We start from the raw sequence: 17,798 nt of genomic DNA, 5'->3' as shown, positions 1-17,798 counted from the left end.
TCCCAAATTTTGGGTTGCCCCCAGAAAATCTTAAAATAAGAATACTAGTTCTGGTGACCTGGGGGTCCCCAATTTCCTCTCACTTCCTGTTTGGCTATGGAACAGGAAGTGAAGGGAAATTTTCTAGGGATCGACCGATTATCGGCAAAGCCGATATATCGGGGGCCAATATGCACTTTCCCCGATATATCGGAATCGGCCCCTGAGGTTAGCGATATTGCCAATATTTTGGGAAAGTGCATGTACCGGAGTGATGCCTGCAGCTAGAGGCATCACCCCGGTAAGGGCGTCCATAGCCGACGGTCGGCTGTCTTGTAATGACAACCGATGCGGCTGAGAAGCCACTGGGCTGTCATTACAAGGAGCGGGAGGGGACGTTCTCCCCCTCCCACAGCTCGCCCGGGTCTCCCGTCCCACCGGGAGACTCGGGCAACCAGCCTGCACGGCCGCCAAAGAGAAGACCCGATTAAAGCTGCATTCGGCTCTGATCGGGTCTCCATGTAAAAACATGATGTCATGACATCACTTCCAGGTACTCGGCGCCAAATTAAAAAAAAATTACAGCATTCAAAACAGCCAAACTTGGCGTTTTGAATGCTTCTAAATGTACGAAAATATTGGCCGATACCGATATGCGATGACCAAAATATCGGTATCGGCAATAAAAGAAACCATATCGGTCGATCACTAAAATTTTCACAATGGAACACAGAGGTGTTCTTACTCTAGGTTTCTTACTCTATACAAAATGAAAAAAAACAAAGTTTTGCCTATAGTTCTACAAACCCAATTCCAAAAAAGTTGGGACACTGTACAAATTGTGAGTAAAAAAGGAATGGACTAATTTACAAATCTCATAAACTTATAGTTTATTCACAATATAATATAGATAACATATCAAATGTTGAAAGTGAGACTTTTTGAAATGTCATGCCAAATATTGGCTCATTTTGGATTCCATGAGAGCTACACATTCCAAAAACGTTGGGACGGGTAGCAATAAGAGGCCGGAAAAGTTAAATGTACATATAAGGAACATCTGGAGGACCAATTTGCAACTTATTAGGTCAATTGGCAACATAATTGGGTATAAAAAGAGCCTCTCAGAGTGGCAGTGTCTCTCAGAAGTCAAGATGGGCAGAGGATCACCAATTCCCCCAATGCTGCGGCAAAAAATAGCGGAGCAATATCAGAAAGGAGTTTCTCAGAGTAAAATTGCAAAGAGTTTGAAGTTATCATCATCTACAGTGCATAATATCATCCAAAGATTCAGAGAATATGGAACAATCTCTGTGTTTAAGGGTCAAGGCCAGAAAACCATACTGGATGCCCGTGATCTTCGGGCCCTTAGACGGCACTGCATCACATACAGGAATGCTACTGTAATGGAAATCACAACATGGGCTCAGGAATACTTCCAGAAAACATTGTTGGTGAACACAACCCACCGTGCCATTCGCCGTTGCCAGCTAAAACTCTACAGGCCAAAAAAGAAGCTATATCTAAACATGATCCAGAAGTGCAGGTGTTTTCTCTGGGTCAAGGCTCATTTAAAATGGACTGTGGCAAATTGGAAAACTGTTCTGTGGTCAGACGAATCAAAATTTGAAGTTCTTTTTGGAAAACTTGGACGCCATGTCATCCGACTAAAGAGGACAAGGACAACCCAAGTTGTTATCAGCGCTCAGTTCAGAAGCCTGCATCTCTGATGGTATGGTTTTGCATGAGTGCGTGTGGCACGGGCAGCTTACACATTTGGAAAGGCACCATCAATGCTGAAAGGTATATCCAAGTTCTAGAACAACATATGCTCCCATCCAGACGTCGTCTCTTTCAGGGAAGACCTTGCATTTTCCAACATGACAATGCCAGACCACATACTGCATCAATTACATCATCATGGCTGCGTAGAAGAAGGATCCGGGTACTGAAATGGCCAGCCTGCAGTCCAGATCTTTCACCCATAGAAAACATTTGGCGCATCATAAAGAGGAAGATGCAACAAAGAAAACCTAAGACAGCTGAGCAACTAGAAGCCTGTATTAGACAAGAATGGGAAAACATTCCTATTCCTAAACTTGAGCAACTTGTCTCCTCAGTCCCCAGATGTTTGCAGACTGTTATAAAAAGAAGAGGGGCTGCCAAACAGTGGTAAACATGGCCTTGTCCCAACTTTTTTGAGATGTGTTGATGCCAGGAAATTTAAAATCAACTTATTTTTCCCTTAAAATTATAAATTTTCTCAGTTTAAACATTTGATATGTCATCTATGTTGTATTCTGAATAAAATATTACAATTTGAAACTTCCACATCATTGTATTTTGTTTTTATTCACAATTTGTACAGTGTCCCAACTTTTTTGGAATTGGGTTTGTACTTTAAAAACGGAAGCTCATGGATTGAATTGCTCGGTTGCTAATTAATATACCCTATGGACTCTAGCAAGCTCCCCCCGCAGGGTCTGAACTCCAAACGTGTTCTACTGCAGAGCTTCACTCATTCCTACAGGAAAAGTCCAATTTCTCCCTATGTATCCAGCATATTGTGATTTGGTGAAATTAAAATTTTAAGAGGGAGAAGACACCTCATATAGACTGCAGGAGGAAGATGGTCCTTAACCACTTGCTGACCACCGCACGACTATCTACGTCGGCGGTCAGCCCCTCACAGGCAAACTAACGTAGGGCTACGTTGCTTGCTTGTGAGGGTCTAGGGAGCGAGCGCGCGCCGCCGGAGGCGCGCTCCCGCTCCCGCGTGGTCACGGACCCCCCCGCGCGTGTGACCAGTGGACCCGATGTCCGCCGGTCACTCGGCGATCGGCGGGGGAGAAGGAGAATGTCAGGCAGCTTGTGTAAACAAGCCACCTGTCATTCTCCTCGCTGTAAAGACACTGATCACATGGATCTACTATGTAGATCCGTTGATCAGTGTCCTTACAGCTCAAGCCACAGCCAATCACAGTAGAAAGCACGCCCCTAGGGACACACACAGCCCCTCCCTCCCAAATAAAGTTAACCCCTTCACTACCAGTGTATTTTTACAGTAACAGTGCATATATATAGCACTGATTACTGTAGAAATGTCACTGGTAACCCCAAAAGTGTCAAAAATGTCAGTCAAGGGTCCGATCTGTCCGCCGCAATGTCGCAGTACCGCAAAAAAAATCGCAGATCACCGCCATTACGCGTTAAAAAAAAAAACAACAAAAATGACAAAAATCTTTCCCTTTGTTAGTAAACGCGATAACTTTTGCGCAAACCAATCAAAATACGCTTTTTGCGATTTTTTTTACCAAACATAGGTAGCATAAAATAAATTGGCCGAAAATGTTAAAAAATTTTGATTTTTACTTTTTTTTTTGGGGGAATTTCATATAAAAAAATGTGAAAAATATTGCTATTTTTGCAAAATTGACGCTCTTTTTTTGTTTATAGCGCGTGATCAAAAAATCACACAGGTGATCAAATACCACCAAAAGAAAGCTCTGTTTGTGGGAAAAAAAGGACGCCAAATTCGTTTAGGTACAGCGTCGCACGACCGCGCAATTGTCTGTTAAATTCACGCAGTGCCGAATCGCAAAATACCCCCTGGTCGGAATGGGGGTAAAATCTTCCGGGGCTTAAGTGGTTAAAACCAGATCAAGGTTTCTCCACTGGATTCCTCAAGATATGTAAAAATCTCATGGATGAGTAAAGTGAATTTATTGGTATTGCCTGCGTGAAAAACTCCTGACATATCACATTAACATCAACAGCATTTTTTTTCAAAAGGCTCTACCTTCTAACATTATAAACCAGCTTTGAGCTCCAGTCCAGTGACTTTGCCCAGGCTGAAATGATGGAATCAGTCTGCTGCAGGCAGGAGGAAGAATTTCCTCAGTCTCATTCTCACCTCCAACACAGTAATTTTGTATCAAATCATTAGATAAAAAGCTGCAGCGGGGGCTGAATTTTGAAGACAAAAATTGCACAGGCACCAGAATTTACAAGATTTTGCCATCTCTGAGTCTGCATCTCAGTCTAAGAAAAGAGATGCTGTTTCCGGACAATGGCTAAACAAAGATTACTCCATCCTTCTGGAGAGAAAAGAAGTGAAGGCATTGTAGGGGAATTCTGTGCAAGTGTTATACCTACACATCATAGGCAAGAAAAAAATATTTAATGCTAGGTCCTGCCAGCATATAATTAAAAGTGGGCTCTTAAAATAATTTTACAATGTAGTTAATACATTTACCAGGCTAATGAAGGTTACTTGGCTTTCAGTGCAAGTATGACCTATGTAATGGGCCTGTTCATACGAGTCATCATAGTCTTAGCACTGGTGAGGCAACAGGAGATTAATTAGGAAGTAATTTCCAATAGAAGTCTCTTGGGTCATTGTGTCTGATTTTCCCCCATCAAGTCTTAGTTTTCCCCATAGGGGATATTCTCTTAGATGGAAGAGCACAGAGATCCTGTGGAAAAGAACCAGTCTTGTTCATTGTTCACCGGTCCTTCATCTCTGGTACAGCTTTATTATTTTGTATACATGCAACTTCTGCCACAAGTGCATTTCCATAAGCATGTCATGATTGGCATAGAATTCAAGTTCTTTCTTTTCTTTATCAAAATAATGATCTGAGTAACGGTTATAATTGAAGGTGATAAATCCATATGCATCAACCTAAAGAGAAAAACAGACATCATGATCTGAATAGAAGATATATCTGATACAAGAACTGCATGCACTGGGCTTCTATTTACCTGATCACAGGTATGAAGGGCAGTCAGCAGCATCAGTCCCCCAGTGCTTGGCATGTACAAATCGGCATATTCCGTATCTAATATTTCTGATTTCAGGAATCTGTGAGAGGTACAAACAGATGACATTTAACTTTTTGCCAGTATTTACAATAATTAAAACTCAAGTTACATGAATTAAAACTTCAGCAGTTTGCTTAACCACTTATCTACTGGGGCAATTTTTTTAAATGTTTTGCATACATCTTAAAATCTGCTTTTTTTTTTTTTTTTGCCAGAAATTATTTTAAACCGCAAACAATTACGGTATATATTTTCTAAAAGCAGAGACCATGGGGAATAACATTGTGGCAGCTGTAATTTTTTATGTTGCACTATATTTGCTCAACTATTTTATCAAATACATATTTTTAGGAAAAATACACTAAAATGCAAACAAATACAATATTGTATCACACTTTTTGGGTAAAATAAAAAAGATGGGATTGTGTCAGGTAAATAGGTACCAAACATGCAAAGCCTTCAAACTGAATGCGGTCTTGAAATTCTCCATAGGCAATTTTTTAAAAGCCTTTACAGGTTATCATTTTAGAATTGACAGTGAATTATATCTTTAGAATTATTGCTCTCACTCCGACATATTCGCTGATACCTCAGATGTGTAGCGCAATGTATTTTTACATTGAGGGGGGGGGGGGACTTTCAGACTATTTACTGCGGCGGTCAGCCCCTCACAGGCAGAGCGACGTAGTACTACGTCGCTAGCCTGTGAGGGTCTAGGGAGCTCCCGCGCACCCCCGGAGGTGCGCTCCCACGCGGTCACGGACCCCCCCGATATCCGCCGGTCACTCGGCGATCGTCGGTGCAGAGGGAGAAAGGCAGGCGGCTAATGTAAACAAGCCGCCTGTCATTCTCCCCTGTGTATGAATGGTGATCATACGGTTCTACTATGTAGGACCGTTGATCACTGTTCATACACCTCAAGCCACAGCCAATCACAGTTAGAATCACGCCCCTAGGGACACACATAACCCTTCCCTCTCAAAAAAAAAAAGTTAACCCCTTCACTGCCAGTGTAATTTTACAGTAACAGTGCATATATATAGCACTGATTACTGTAGAAATGTCACTGGTAACCCCAAAAGTGTCAAAAATGTCAGTCAAGGGTCCGATCTGTCCGCCGCAATGTCGCAGTACAGCAAAAAAAAAAAACGTAGATCGCCGCCATTACGCGTTAAAAAAAAAAACAACAAAAATGACAAAAATCTTTCCCTTTGTTAGTAAACGCGATAACTTTTGCGCAAACCAATCAAAATACGCTTTTTGCGATTTTTTTTATACCAAACATATGTAGCATAAAACAAATTGGCCGAAAATGTTAAAAAATTTAGATTTTTACTTTTTTTTGGGGGGGAATTTCATATAAAAAATGTGAAAAATATTGTTATTTTTGCAAAATTGACGCTCTTTTTTAATTTGTTTATAGCGCATGATCAAAAAATCGCACAGGTGATCAAATACCACCAAAACAAAACTCTGTTTGTGGGAAAAAACTCAAATTAGTTTAGGTACAGCGTCGCACGACCGCGCAATTGTCCGTTAAAGTCACGCAGTGCCGAATCGCAAAATAGGCCCTGGTCAGGAAGGGGGTAAAATCTTCCCGGCTTAAGTGGTTAAAAGTGATCGAGTGGCTCCAGAGCTGCCTGGATTACTTTTACACAAGAACCCTTTGCCCACTCTTAAAATCTATACCAAGTTCACAGCTACAATAGCAGCTTTAAATTTGCATTAACCCCTTGAATATCACAACGTTTATAAATGCACCTTGGTAAGCAAGGGGTTAAAGTGATCTAACTCAGTTTCTAAATTTAATTTAAGCTTTAACACGTTACTGTAATATTTAAAACCTATTTTCAATATCTTTTTTTTTTTTATCTTTATTTTATTTTCAAATTGTAGGGCAGTAATAAAATAAGATAGACATACACATTCTCACAAGCGATACAGAGAATAACCATAGTGAGACATCCACAGGTTCCTACACAGGACATAAAGTATATAAGGAGAACCATTACAGTAAGGTAGCATCTCCAGCTAAGAGTAAGGACCCCATTATGAAACTATGCAAATATTGGGGGGAATGTGGGAGGGAACAGGAGGGGAGAGGAAAAGTATATGGGCAAAGTTGAAAGAGGGGGATGACAAAATGGGTTTGCAAGGTGGAAAGTAGGCAGCAACAAGCCAACCCATTCCCAGGATTTTCAATATCTTCAACCATCTCAAGTCGGGACACTTTTACCCCCTTCCAGTCCAGGCCAATTTTCAACTTTCAGCACTGTCACACTTTTAGCACACTGTTCCCAAATGACATTTTTATAATTTTTCGAGAAAGATAGAAGTATTTTTATGGGGTTTTTGTATTTTTGTTATATAAATTCTAGGCACATGATTTACACATCTAATTTTTGGACCACCTATTACATTTTTGGAGGCACTGGAGCACCAGGACAGTAGATACTAGAACTGGTTTGGCAGTGATTAGGGACAATATGACTGGTGTGGCGGTAATCAGGGTCACTGTAACTGGTGTGTTTTTTTTATACTGTCACCACCATAGTGCAGTGTTACAATAGTGACACTGTACTATGGGGGGTACCAGCATTTTTTTTTTTTACACTGTGATTGCTTATTACAGTGATGATCACTGTAATCAGAGATGTATACAGTAAACCCCCCTCCATTGCGGGGGTTACGTTCCCGGACCCAGCCGCGAAAAGTGAAATTCCGCGAAATAGGAAAACCCTATTAAAATGCATTGTAGGCATGTTTTTTTACTGTCACTGTACGTGTAGAAGCATTTTAAGGTCTTTAAACACACTTTTAAAACAATAGAAACTCATTTAAACACATAAAAGATACTAAGAGACATAGCAAGAGCTATGGAAAACACAAAAATATTTCATTTTTAATGATTTATATAGTAAAATAACATTACAAAAAAAACCGCGAATTACCGGGACCGCAAAAACTGAACCGCGATGTAGCGGGGGATTACTGTAGTAACGAAGTAGAACTACTTAAGTACTGTACTTAAGTACCGAAATGCGGTATCTGTACTTTCCTAGAGTAGAATTTTTTTCTCCTACTTCTACTTTTACTTCACTACATTTTTTCGATGATTTTGATACTTCTACTCAAGTATTTTTTTTTGTGCTGCATAGTTACTCGTTACTTTTAAAAAAATTACCACTACCAGAACAGTAGATGGCAGGTTACATAAAGCTCAAAAAAATGTGTATAATGTCATTTGTAAATCAGCGCATACGAAAATAAAGGCTGTGTATAATAAAAGCTGCTATACCAAATCTTTCCAATAAAAAGAAAATATGAAACAAACAAATAAATGGTGCTACAGCGCTTAAAGTGCATCAAGAAATTACTAACAAACACAACTTGGTTGTGCGAATAAAGTGCCTGTGCAATCGATATAATATCATCGTTTCCCCCAGTGCCCACACTCCACACAGTATCAAAAATAAAGTGACACGAATGTGCTAAAGCCTAAATGCAGTGAAAATAATTATTCCCACAATGTAACAGTAAATTCAATTCATATAAAATATGACAATAAATCACAATAAAATAAGTTATGAAATAAGTTAGGTCAGGTGCGTGCAACAAGTTGAAGTGTGTAAAACTATCTATAACGAAAAGTCCATAAATGAATTCCAGTGTGCAAATCTAAAGTGTCACTTCACTTGTCAGATGCTTCCACCTCCTTCAGTGCTCGAGTGACCGACCAACACACTTAATGGTGGTGGCACTGGTGGATAGCGTCTGGGTGGCACTGGCACTGACTGCACTGGTTCAAAAAGCCATATATATATTTAATTATTTCAATTCTCAATCTCATAGGTCCTCTCCTCATAAGATATTAATAACTTAAGATTAGGTGATGAACTTCTTGGGGGCCCTGGCAGGATGACGGGGACACCCGCCACTTCTGGAGCTGAGCCGATGTGATTCCCCAACATGTGACAAAGTGACAGCCAGGAGATCTAGTGGCTAGTAGTGCTCAACAATACCGCTTTTATATATAAAAATGAAATAAAATATACTGACTCACAATTTAGTAGTAGGTAGCGTGTAGCAGTAGGCAGCACAACTCAATTCAATCAATCCCACAGCCTCGCTCGCGTTGCGGCCCGTGGAATCACTGTCATGATCATCAAGTTAAGACCGCACTGGAGGAGCCGTGCTGCCGTCTTCCCGCTCGAGGTCTCCGCCTCTAAACGTGTTGTGTGTCACTCAGACTCCACCCCTTAGGGCACTTACTGAGAGGAGTTGTGACGCGGGCGGCGGGACGCGGGAGCAGGACTCGGAGCATTTTCTTCGTTATCTCATCTTCTTCTCTCTGTGAGTGAGGTGGACCGTGGAGAGGGCCTAATCCTTGCCATGGCAAATGTGCCATTTGAGAATCAAATAATCAATATAAAATATTAATATATTATATACACACAGGTCATGGGTGGCTTTTTTGAACCAAGAAGAGTGAGACTGACGGCTATGATGATTAGCCGACCATCCATGGTCCATGGACCACAAGTGTTGTGTTGTGGTGGTGCCTGTGCTTCCTGTGGCCTGCCTCTGCCTGTGCTTCCTGCGGCCTGCCTCTGCCTGTGTGGCTGTGCCTGCACTGCAGTGGCCACTGGCAGTGGCACTTGACTTGAGCAAAGCAAATGAGCACTACTAGTGTGAAGGACAGGTGGTGGAAGCATGTTCTGACAAGTTCTTATAATGACAATAATATAGACAGCTTTTTGAACCAGTGCAGTGCCAGTGCTACTAAGGTGAGAGGCAGAGAGAGAGGCTATCCAGTCCACCACTTTACTTGAGCAGATCACAGAAGAAAGGTGGAAGCATCTGACAGCAAGTGACAAGCACTTCTTAGATTGCACACTGGAATTCAGTTATGGACTTTTCGTTATAAAGTTTAGTTTACACACTTAAACTTGCACCTAACTTATTCACAATCACAACTTATTTTATTGTGGTATTGTCATATATATTTTATATGACTTAAATTTACATTGTGGGAATAATTTGCACTGCATTTAGCACAGACATGTCACTTTATTTTTGATACTGTGGGCGATGATTTTGAATACAAGAAGAATATATATAATTGCAGGCACTTTATTAGCATTTTTAGCACAGCCACTTTGTTAGTAGTTTTTGATGCATTTTTCACTTTAAGCGTTGTAGGTTTGATGAAGCTGGCCTGGCACATCATCATCAATTGAGCGAATCAAATCAAACCGCGATTAAGAAGACTGCGCATGCTCCTGTTCTGCCTTTTGATCAGCTGAAAAGATGGACGAACCAAAAACACCACCTTCCACCCCTGGCCCTTCAACTTCAAGTGATCTGCCTGGTTGTGAGAGTGAGGAAGCTCAGGAAGGAGACCACCCCTGGCTTTAAAAGGTGGATGCTTTAAAAGGGGAAGGGAGGGACATACTTTATCTGTTTTTGTTTACAAAAAGTTACAGCCTAAGGAATTGTGATTGTCCTTTAGGTTAATCATTTGAATAAATCATTTGAAATAATAAAAAACAATATGATGTTCAAACTTTTGACTTCTTTCTTTAATAACTACATAATACAGTACTTCTACTTCTACTTTCAGTACTTGAGTAGAATTTTTTTTTCAAAACTACTGGTACTTTTTACTTTTAGTTCATAAGTAGCAATTTTTTTGAAAAAACTACTTGCAATACTTAAGTAAAAAAAATGTTGAATACTTAAGTACTTCCACTTAAGTAACTTTTTCTGCGAGCACTTCCACTTCTACTTAAGTCACTTTTTGATCGAGCACTTCCACTTCTACTCAAGTAGAAATTTTGAGTACTTTATACAAGTCTGACTGTAATAAGCAATCAGTAAAAGACTGTGTAATGGTTTCATTCATTAAACCTTGTGTTTTACTATGATGCTGTGATTAGCTACAGATATCACATGGTACAAGGCTGCTGTGATTAGCCCTGGTACCATGTGATCACTGTGACCAATCACATAGCTCGCATGGTAGTAAACAATGACGGCATAGTTTACTACTGTTCATGTGCTCCCTGTGCTTAGTCACAGCGATTACATGGTAGTAGGACCACTAACAACGATCAGTGACACCTGTCTCCCAGTTGTGCTCCTGCATTGTTACACACACCCCTAGTTCAGATACTGACACACACTGTACAATGCATTAGCAAACTAAATGTCATTCAGTTATTATATATTTCTACTGTAAAGGTTATTTCCATCCAGAACCTTTTTTTAATGAATTGTATGATGATTTTGTACATTTTCCATGTTTAAAGTGATTTTACTTAAAGCTTTAAGGTTTTTACCTTAATGCATTGTATCTTGATATCTTGAAAAACAGATATAAGTCCTAATTTACTAAAATTTTTAAAGTGTTTATTAATCAAAATAGTATTAACTAAATATTTTTTTTGATTCCTTCTTATTTCCTGTGCCATCAATGATACTGCTGTGTGCTGCACTTCCCTACATATTTTCATTCTATGATTGTATCCGAAATGCCATCTCAATATAAATCCATTAACAAGCCAAGCTGAATTCCAGACATTACATAATTTCTCAGGTTATTGCACTGTGAGAGTTCTGTTGTATAGTATGCAGGTAGACAATAAGTCTCTTAGAACTGCTTATGGGAAATGCAAACCTATGCATAGCAACCTCTCTAAATAAACACATAAAGGTTATGAATGTACCTGTGCTGGTCTCACACCTGGTATAACAGACACTGTGATTCAGTAGCTGCCACCTCCAAATGCTTTCAGACACCTTGACAGTTCTGAAGCTTGGGGTGCTCTAAATGCAAATTTTCAACTTTACCTATTTTGTAGTAAGGTTGCCCATCATAATGATGGGGCCAATAGGAATACACTAGAAGTAGAAGGGTTGGGCCATGTGCCAAATTTTAAGGTTAAGTTAAAATTTCCATAATTTTTAGGGGAGCTCTGAGAGTAGGATTGTCCTGTATGCAGGCACCCAAAGATACGCTATATTACCAAAAGTATTGGGACGCCTGCCTTTTACACGCACATGAACTTTAATGGCATCCCAGTCTTAGTCTGTAGGGTTAAATATTATGTTGGCCCACCCTTTGCAGCTATAACAGCCTTGACTCTTCTAGGAAGTCTGTCCACGAGGTTTAGGAGTGTGTCTATGGGAACGTTTGACCATTCTTCCAGAAGCGCATTGCAAAGTCAGGACCTGATGTTGGAGAGAAGGCCTGGCTTGCAGTCTGTGCTCTAATTCATCCCAAAGGTGTTCTATAAGGTTAAGATCAAGTTCCTTTACCCCAAACTCGCTCATCCATGTCTTTATGGACCTTGCTTTGTGCACTGGTGTGCTGTCATGTTGGAACAGGAAGGGGACATCCCCAAAGTGTTCCCACAAAGTCAGAAGCATGAAATTGTTCAAAATGTCTTGGTTTGCTGACGCCTTAAGAGTTCCCATCATTGGAACTAAGGGGCCAAGTCCAACCCCTGAAAAACAACCCCACACCATAATCCCCCCTCCACTATATGATTTTGACCAGTGTACAAAGCAAGGCCCATAAAGATATGGATGAGCGAGTTTGGGGTGGACGAACTTGACTGGTCCTGACCTCAACTCGATTGAACACCTTTGCGATGAATTATAGCAGAGACTGCAAGCCAGGCCTTCTCATCCAACATCAGTGCCTGATCTCACAAATGCGCTTCTGAATAAATGGTCAAACGTTCCCATAGACACACTCCTAAACCTCGTTGACAGCCTTCCCAGAGAAGTTGAAGCTGTTATAGCTGCAAAGGGTGGTCAACTCAATATTGAACCCTACGGACTAAAGCCTCGTACACACGATCAGATTATCGAACGATCTTGCGTCTGATTTTTGTTGCATGCTAGTCTCCTATGGAAAGTGAAGAGGTTACTTTCATATGAAAATTCCCATATGACAGAATTCAACTTCAGAAGTGATGTCATGTGTTGAATTGTTTTTTATGTGTTCTTTCATTACTAAACATGCCTGGTCTTGCTCTTGCGATTTTTTTCGGATGAAAACTGTACTAATTAAATGAAAATCGGAAGTTGTGTTGACGTACGATAAAAATGTTTTATCCTGCACATCCATATTTTGTCGTCCGAAAATTTGTAATCGGCTGTCGAAAGCATCATACTAACAATCCGAAAATCGGCAGTTCGTTCATCGGACGAAATTTTACTTCCGATTTTCGTATCGTGTGTATGGGCCTTAAGACTGGGATGCCATCAAAGTAATGTGCGTGTAAAGGCAGGTGTCCCAATACTTTTGGTAATACAGTGTATCTGCTAATGGATATGAATAAGAGACCAGCATAGGTCTGCTTTAGGAAAACATTTTACTGCCACTTCAAATTTTTTTTTTTGTTACATAAAACAAACCCATCAGCCAATTTAAAATTACAGAAGAGCCAAAGAACAAACAGCACAAGTATTACAAATCCTTTGATACTATTTTAAAAAACAACATTACATTAAAGAGAATGGAAAGAGAAAAGGTATTTCCTTACTTTTCTCGGGTATACAGCAGAAAGTCAGGGTGTAGCAGTTTAAACTTCTTGGGAGTTGCTTCAGGGCCATAGTAATCTGAAGGCCTGAGTAGAGGGAAGGAAAAAATACTTGTTGGTTTTGCCATTTCAACATATAAAGCCCAACTCCAGCCAAAACTTTTTCCTTAGAATATGATAGGGAGAGGAATGGCCAGAACTTTGAAGGTTTGAATGCTGTCTCTGGCCTTGTTATATATATTCTTCTGACAAATTTTAAATGCCGTCAGTGTTCCCATTCAAGAGAATACTTTTCTCTTCCGATTCTGGTTTGTGTGTTTCCTTAAAGGAGAAGTATAGTCAAAACTATTTTGGCTATACTCATCTTGCAGGTCACATGAGTGCATTTTGTTCTGTGCTCCTGTGACCCGTTTTCAGCCTACAGCGGGCCCAACCCCGCTGTCAGCTGACTTCACAGAGCCAGTGCAGGTTCTGAAAAGACCCCGACCATACCAGACGCCTGGACCGGCAGCTGGCTCAGCCTCTCAGTGATCTTATCATGCACAGGAAGTGCTGTTGCTGCCATTTTAACTGTGGTTTTCAGGCATTTTTTACAGTGATTGTATATTGTAGATTGTAGATTGTGAACATTGTTTGTGTTTTCCGCTGCACTATGGGCCCTGTTTTATCATCTTGCATTAGTGAGTCCTAACACTGGAGGATAGAGGATGGGAAAGAATATTACTGACAGCATTAACTTGTAACACTCTGGTAAGGTTATGGTGTGACTATATCTTTACTAGGTGTCTCGGAACAATGTTTCACTTTTTGGGCCCTTGAGTATGTGAGTGGATTGGCACTTTTCACAATTTTTAAAAATCTTAAAGCGCCTGCAACCGTTTACAGCCCTTTTGGGCGGAGGTCTTGCGCATTGCCCAAAAGTTCACAGACCATGCTCTTACTTTAGACCCTGCTCTCATCCTCCTTCACCACAACAGTTTCCCACGAGCATCCTACAGGAACTCCATCTTGCCGTTCCTCTTTACGGCGGCTAAAAGTTGTATCCCTCTTCTCTGGAAGCAGTCGCAGCCTCCCACGGTGGCTATGTGGCTGCGGAAAGTGGCCAGTATCAATGAGATGGAAGATCTTGTGGCTACCGAACGGGGCACGAGGGAGAAGTTCCTCAAAAGATGGTACTACTGGCATGAATTCAGCTTTTCCGCAGAATACAAGGACTTGGTGGTCTAGCTTGATATCTGCGGACTGGGTGGTCATCTCTCTCCTTATCCTTCCCTCCCCCCAGTCCCCCCCTTCCTTTTCCCCCCCTTTTTATTTCTACTACCCCCCTCTACTGTCACTGCCTTCTTCCCTCTCACCCTGTGGGTTTGTCCCACTTTCTCAGTAAAAAGAAATGGGAGAGGCGGGAGCATAGGATTTGCTACACTTTTTCTTTTATTTATCGGTCTCTTCTTACGGGCACTCATACCTGGGTCCTCCCTGATAGACTGCGGGGGGGTTGGGCCTGCTGGGGTGTTTCCTCCTCGCCTCCGTATCCCGGCCACATAGGAGATGCCGGTGGGGGGGGGGGCCTCTCTGGGGGCCTGGCCTTCCGTGGCACCTTGATGTGATGTCTTCTTCCACTGCTCTCCTGTTCTGACGTTGTATATTATGTGTTTGCTAGCACTCATTCTGGATCTGAGTTGTGTCTAGAACTATGTATATGGTCCTGTATTGTTGATCTTGACTCCAATGTATGCCTTTTCCTCTCCCAATAAACATTGAATTTAAAAAAAAAAAAAAAAAAAATCTTAAAGCGGTATTACACTCTTTTTTTTTTTTTTCAGGTTATATGCATTTTGTTTGGATGTGGAAGAGATTGAAGTCTATCAGAAAGGATTATTTGAGAATGCACCCAATAGAAGGGAGAAGAATGAGCCCGGAGAGATTGCTGCAGTCCGGCCCGGAGTATCTGGACTTTCTTTTCTTTATTTTCATCTGGTGATCCAGCCAGTGTGCATACACGCCGGGTGAAGGTGCATGGGAATCGAGTTGACATTTCTTATATGTTTAACACTCACGCTATATATAAATTTCATCTGGTAAGAAGATTAACCTGTTGGTGGTGGGGATCGTCTCACGTGGATATCACAATTATCGAATTGAGTTAAAACATTCACATCATCATTCAAGTCACAAAAGTTTATCAGTTCATTTTTGCACGTTATTACACATGGATGGACTCTTAATTTTGGACTTTTTCTTCACATATGTCTCAATTACATTTGCACTATTTTGAATAGTATAATTTATTAAGTTTAGCACACCAATTATTTTTCACATTCATTTAAGCACAACACCTTGGTAGCAGCTTTACGGACGTTTATCAGCGCACCTTTAATTTTACACAATGCACTTATAATCTTGCCTCTGGTAAGGGATTCAGAGCGGCTGATGCTATATATAAATATATACTGTATATGCATAAGGGACCTGATATTGGGCTTAAAGGGACATCATAGGCTTTATGCATTTTGTTTGGATGCAAAAGCTAATAAAGTTCATCAGAGAGGATTATTTGAGGATGCACTTATAATCTTACCTTGGATAAGGTACTTAGGCGGCTAGTGCAAATCCCTTGTGCATATATATATATATATATATATATATATATATGCACAAGGGATTTGAAACTTATAGGGATAGACGCACTTATAGACACACTTTTGTGAGTAATATGATTTTGCAGTTGGTGAAATAAGTTTTGTTACAGTATCACACTATGTGAGTTTTTTTCATCCTATTGTGATGAGCAGGGAAAGAATCTGTCTGGAGGAGAGGTTGAGATAAACAACAACAGACACATGTGAATATTATAAAAGGATTTATTTGAGATACATGAGGGTAAGGGTATATATATATATATATGACCACATTTGGGCCTGATGGAGATTTGTTTGATGTAAGGACAATATAAACGCATGTTATTTATCAATGCTATCTGACAAACTACACCATCTATAGTATTTTTTCTTTTGAGATTTTTCGCACACGGGAAGGAAACACCACAAAGAAGCTGTGCAATTTTTATTTTTTGTGCTACAAACAAAAAAAGAGAGACAATTTTGAAAAAAGAAACAAGATTTTTCACATTCTTTTATATGACATTCTCAAAAAAAAAATGTAAAAATCAAAATTTTATAACATTTTAGGCCAATTTGTTTTCTGCTACATATGTTTGGTAAAAAAAAAAATCGCAATAAGCGTATTTTGATTGGTTTGCACAAAAGTTATTACATCTACTAACTACAAGAAATATTTATGTAATTTTTATTGTTTTTTCTTTTACTAGTAATGGCGGCAATCTGCGATATTTTGGGGGACTGCGACATTGTGGTGGACAGATCGGACCCCTAACTGACATTTTTGGGGGTACCAGTTACATTACTACAGTAATCAGTGCTAAAAATATGCACTGTTACTGTAATAAGGATAGAAAGTATTCTCATGCTCGGTGCCCAGTGCCAGCGGCCATCATCCCTGATCAGTGTATACAAAAGAGTTCCCCTTGAGGTATGGGACTATAAATGCCGCTAGACACTGTATACTATATAAAAAATACTTTATTGGTACAGAAAAACATATAGTGAAGACACAATATGGGAAGAAACACAAATACACATACAGGGCATTAAAAATGCATGCATTTGACAGACCGAATACCGAACCAAGATGTGGACACCTAGGTACATAGGGCAATCGTGGAACCGGAACCGACCCTACGCGTTTCGGGCGTGAAAGCCCTTCCTCAGGGGTCACCCAGAGTTACCATATAGAGCACCTAGTGTATCTAGAAAAATAAAGCAGTTTAGTAAATTGTAAAGCAAGTATCTGTGTAGTTGCATATCTCCTAGTGTATCTAGGAAAACAAAATTGCTTTGATATACTTTCAAACAGACATTTGTACAACTATATATACACAGGTCGACAGTTGTAAAATCTGTCTTTCAATATCAGCTCTATGAGGATCGACCTACCCTATGTGTCCAACCAATGGATTGGATCGATCTGTCGAATAAAAACGGTATTGCTACCGTGTGGAGGGATGCCCAAATTTTCCCAAGGCCCGGACAGGGCATGGAGCTCCGTACGAGTATGAAGAGTATAGTAGCAGTAGCTGCCTGGAGGAATCGACAGGGCACCACGATGACCAGTCAGTGGCTCAACATGGACCGCTCACATGTAGAAGAGTATAAACATTTGTGATACCTAATGCAAAGAATACAAGAGTACAACACCAAGGGTTGGAGATAACTAGGAACAGTGATTCCCTATGAATTTGACTTAGGCCCATGATGGGGACCATGGAAATATTTACCTTGAGTATATAAGGTGAATATGACCGAAAGGTCAAATAAAGTGGATATAATATAAATCTTATGTTGGCGTGGTCAACATTGTGAAGGT

The 17,798-nt window shown here is 40.4% G+C and overlaps 1 protein-coding gene across 1 annotated transcript in view; it reads right to left on the bottom strand.

The window, feature by feature from the left end:
- Nucleotides 1-4,198: 4,198 nt before the first annotated feature.
- The window catches only part of ST6GALNAC2 (ST6 N-acetylgalactosaminide alpha-2,6-sialyltransferase 2), a gene marked incomplete at its 5' end in the record, with an annotated part of 76,588 nt that continues 62,988 nt past the window's right edge, over nucleotides 4,199-17,798 (bottom strand). Inside the window, 3 exons of the mRNA XM_082272780.1 lie at nucleotides 4,199-4,663; nucleotides 4,744-4,843; nucleotides 13,359-13,442. Of these exons, the coding sequence (XP_082128906.1) occupies nucleotides 4,496-4,663; nucleotides 4,744-4,843; nucleotides 13,359-13,442 (352 nt within the window). The 3' untranslated portion in view covers nucleotides 4,199-4,495. The remainder of the gene's footprint in view (nucleotides 4,664-4,743; nucleotides 4,844-13,358; nucleotides 13,443-17,798) is intronic.

Source organism: Pelophylax lessonae (assembly GCF_965119305.1).
Source record: "Pelophylax lessonae genome assembly, chromosome: 11".
Classification (NCBI taxonomy): Eukaryota; Metazoa; Chordata; class Amphibia; order Anura; family Ranidae; genus Pelophylax; species Pelophylax lessonae.
This window is presented reverse-complemented; position numbering and strand designations above follow the sequence as displayed.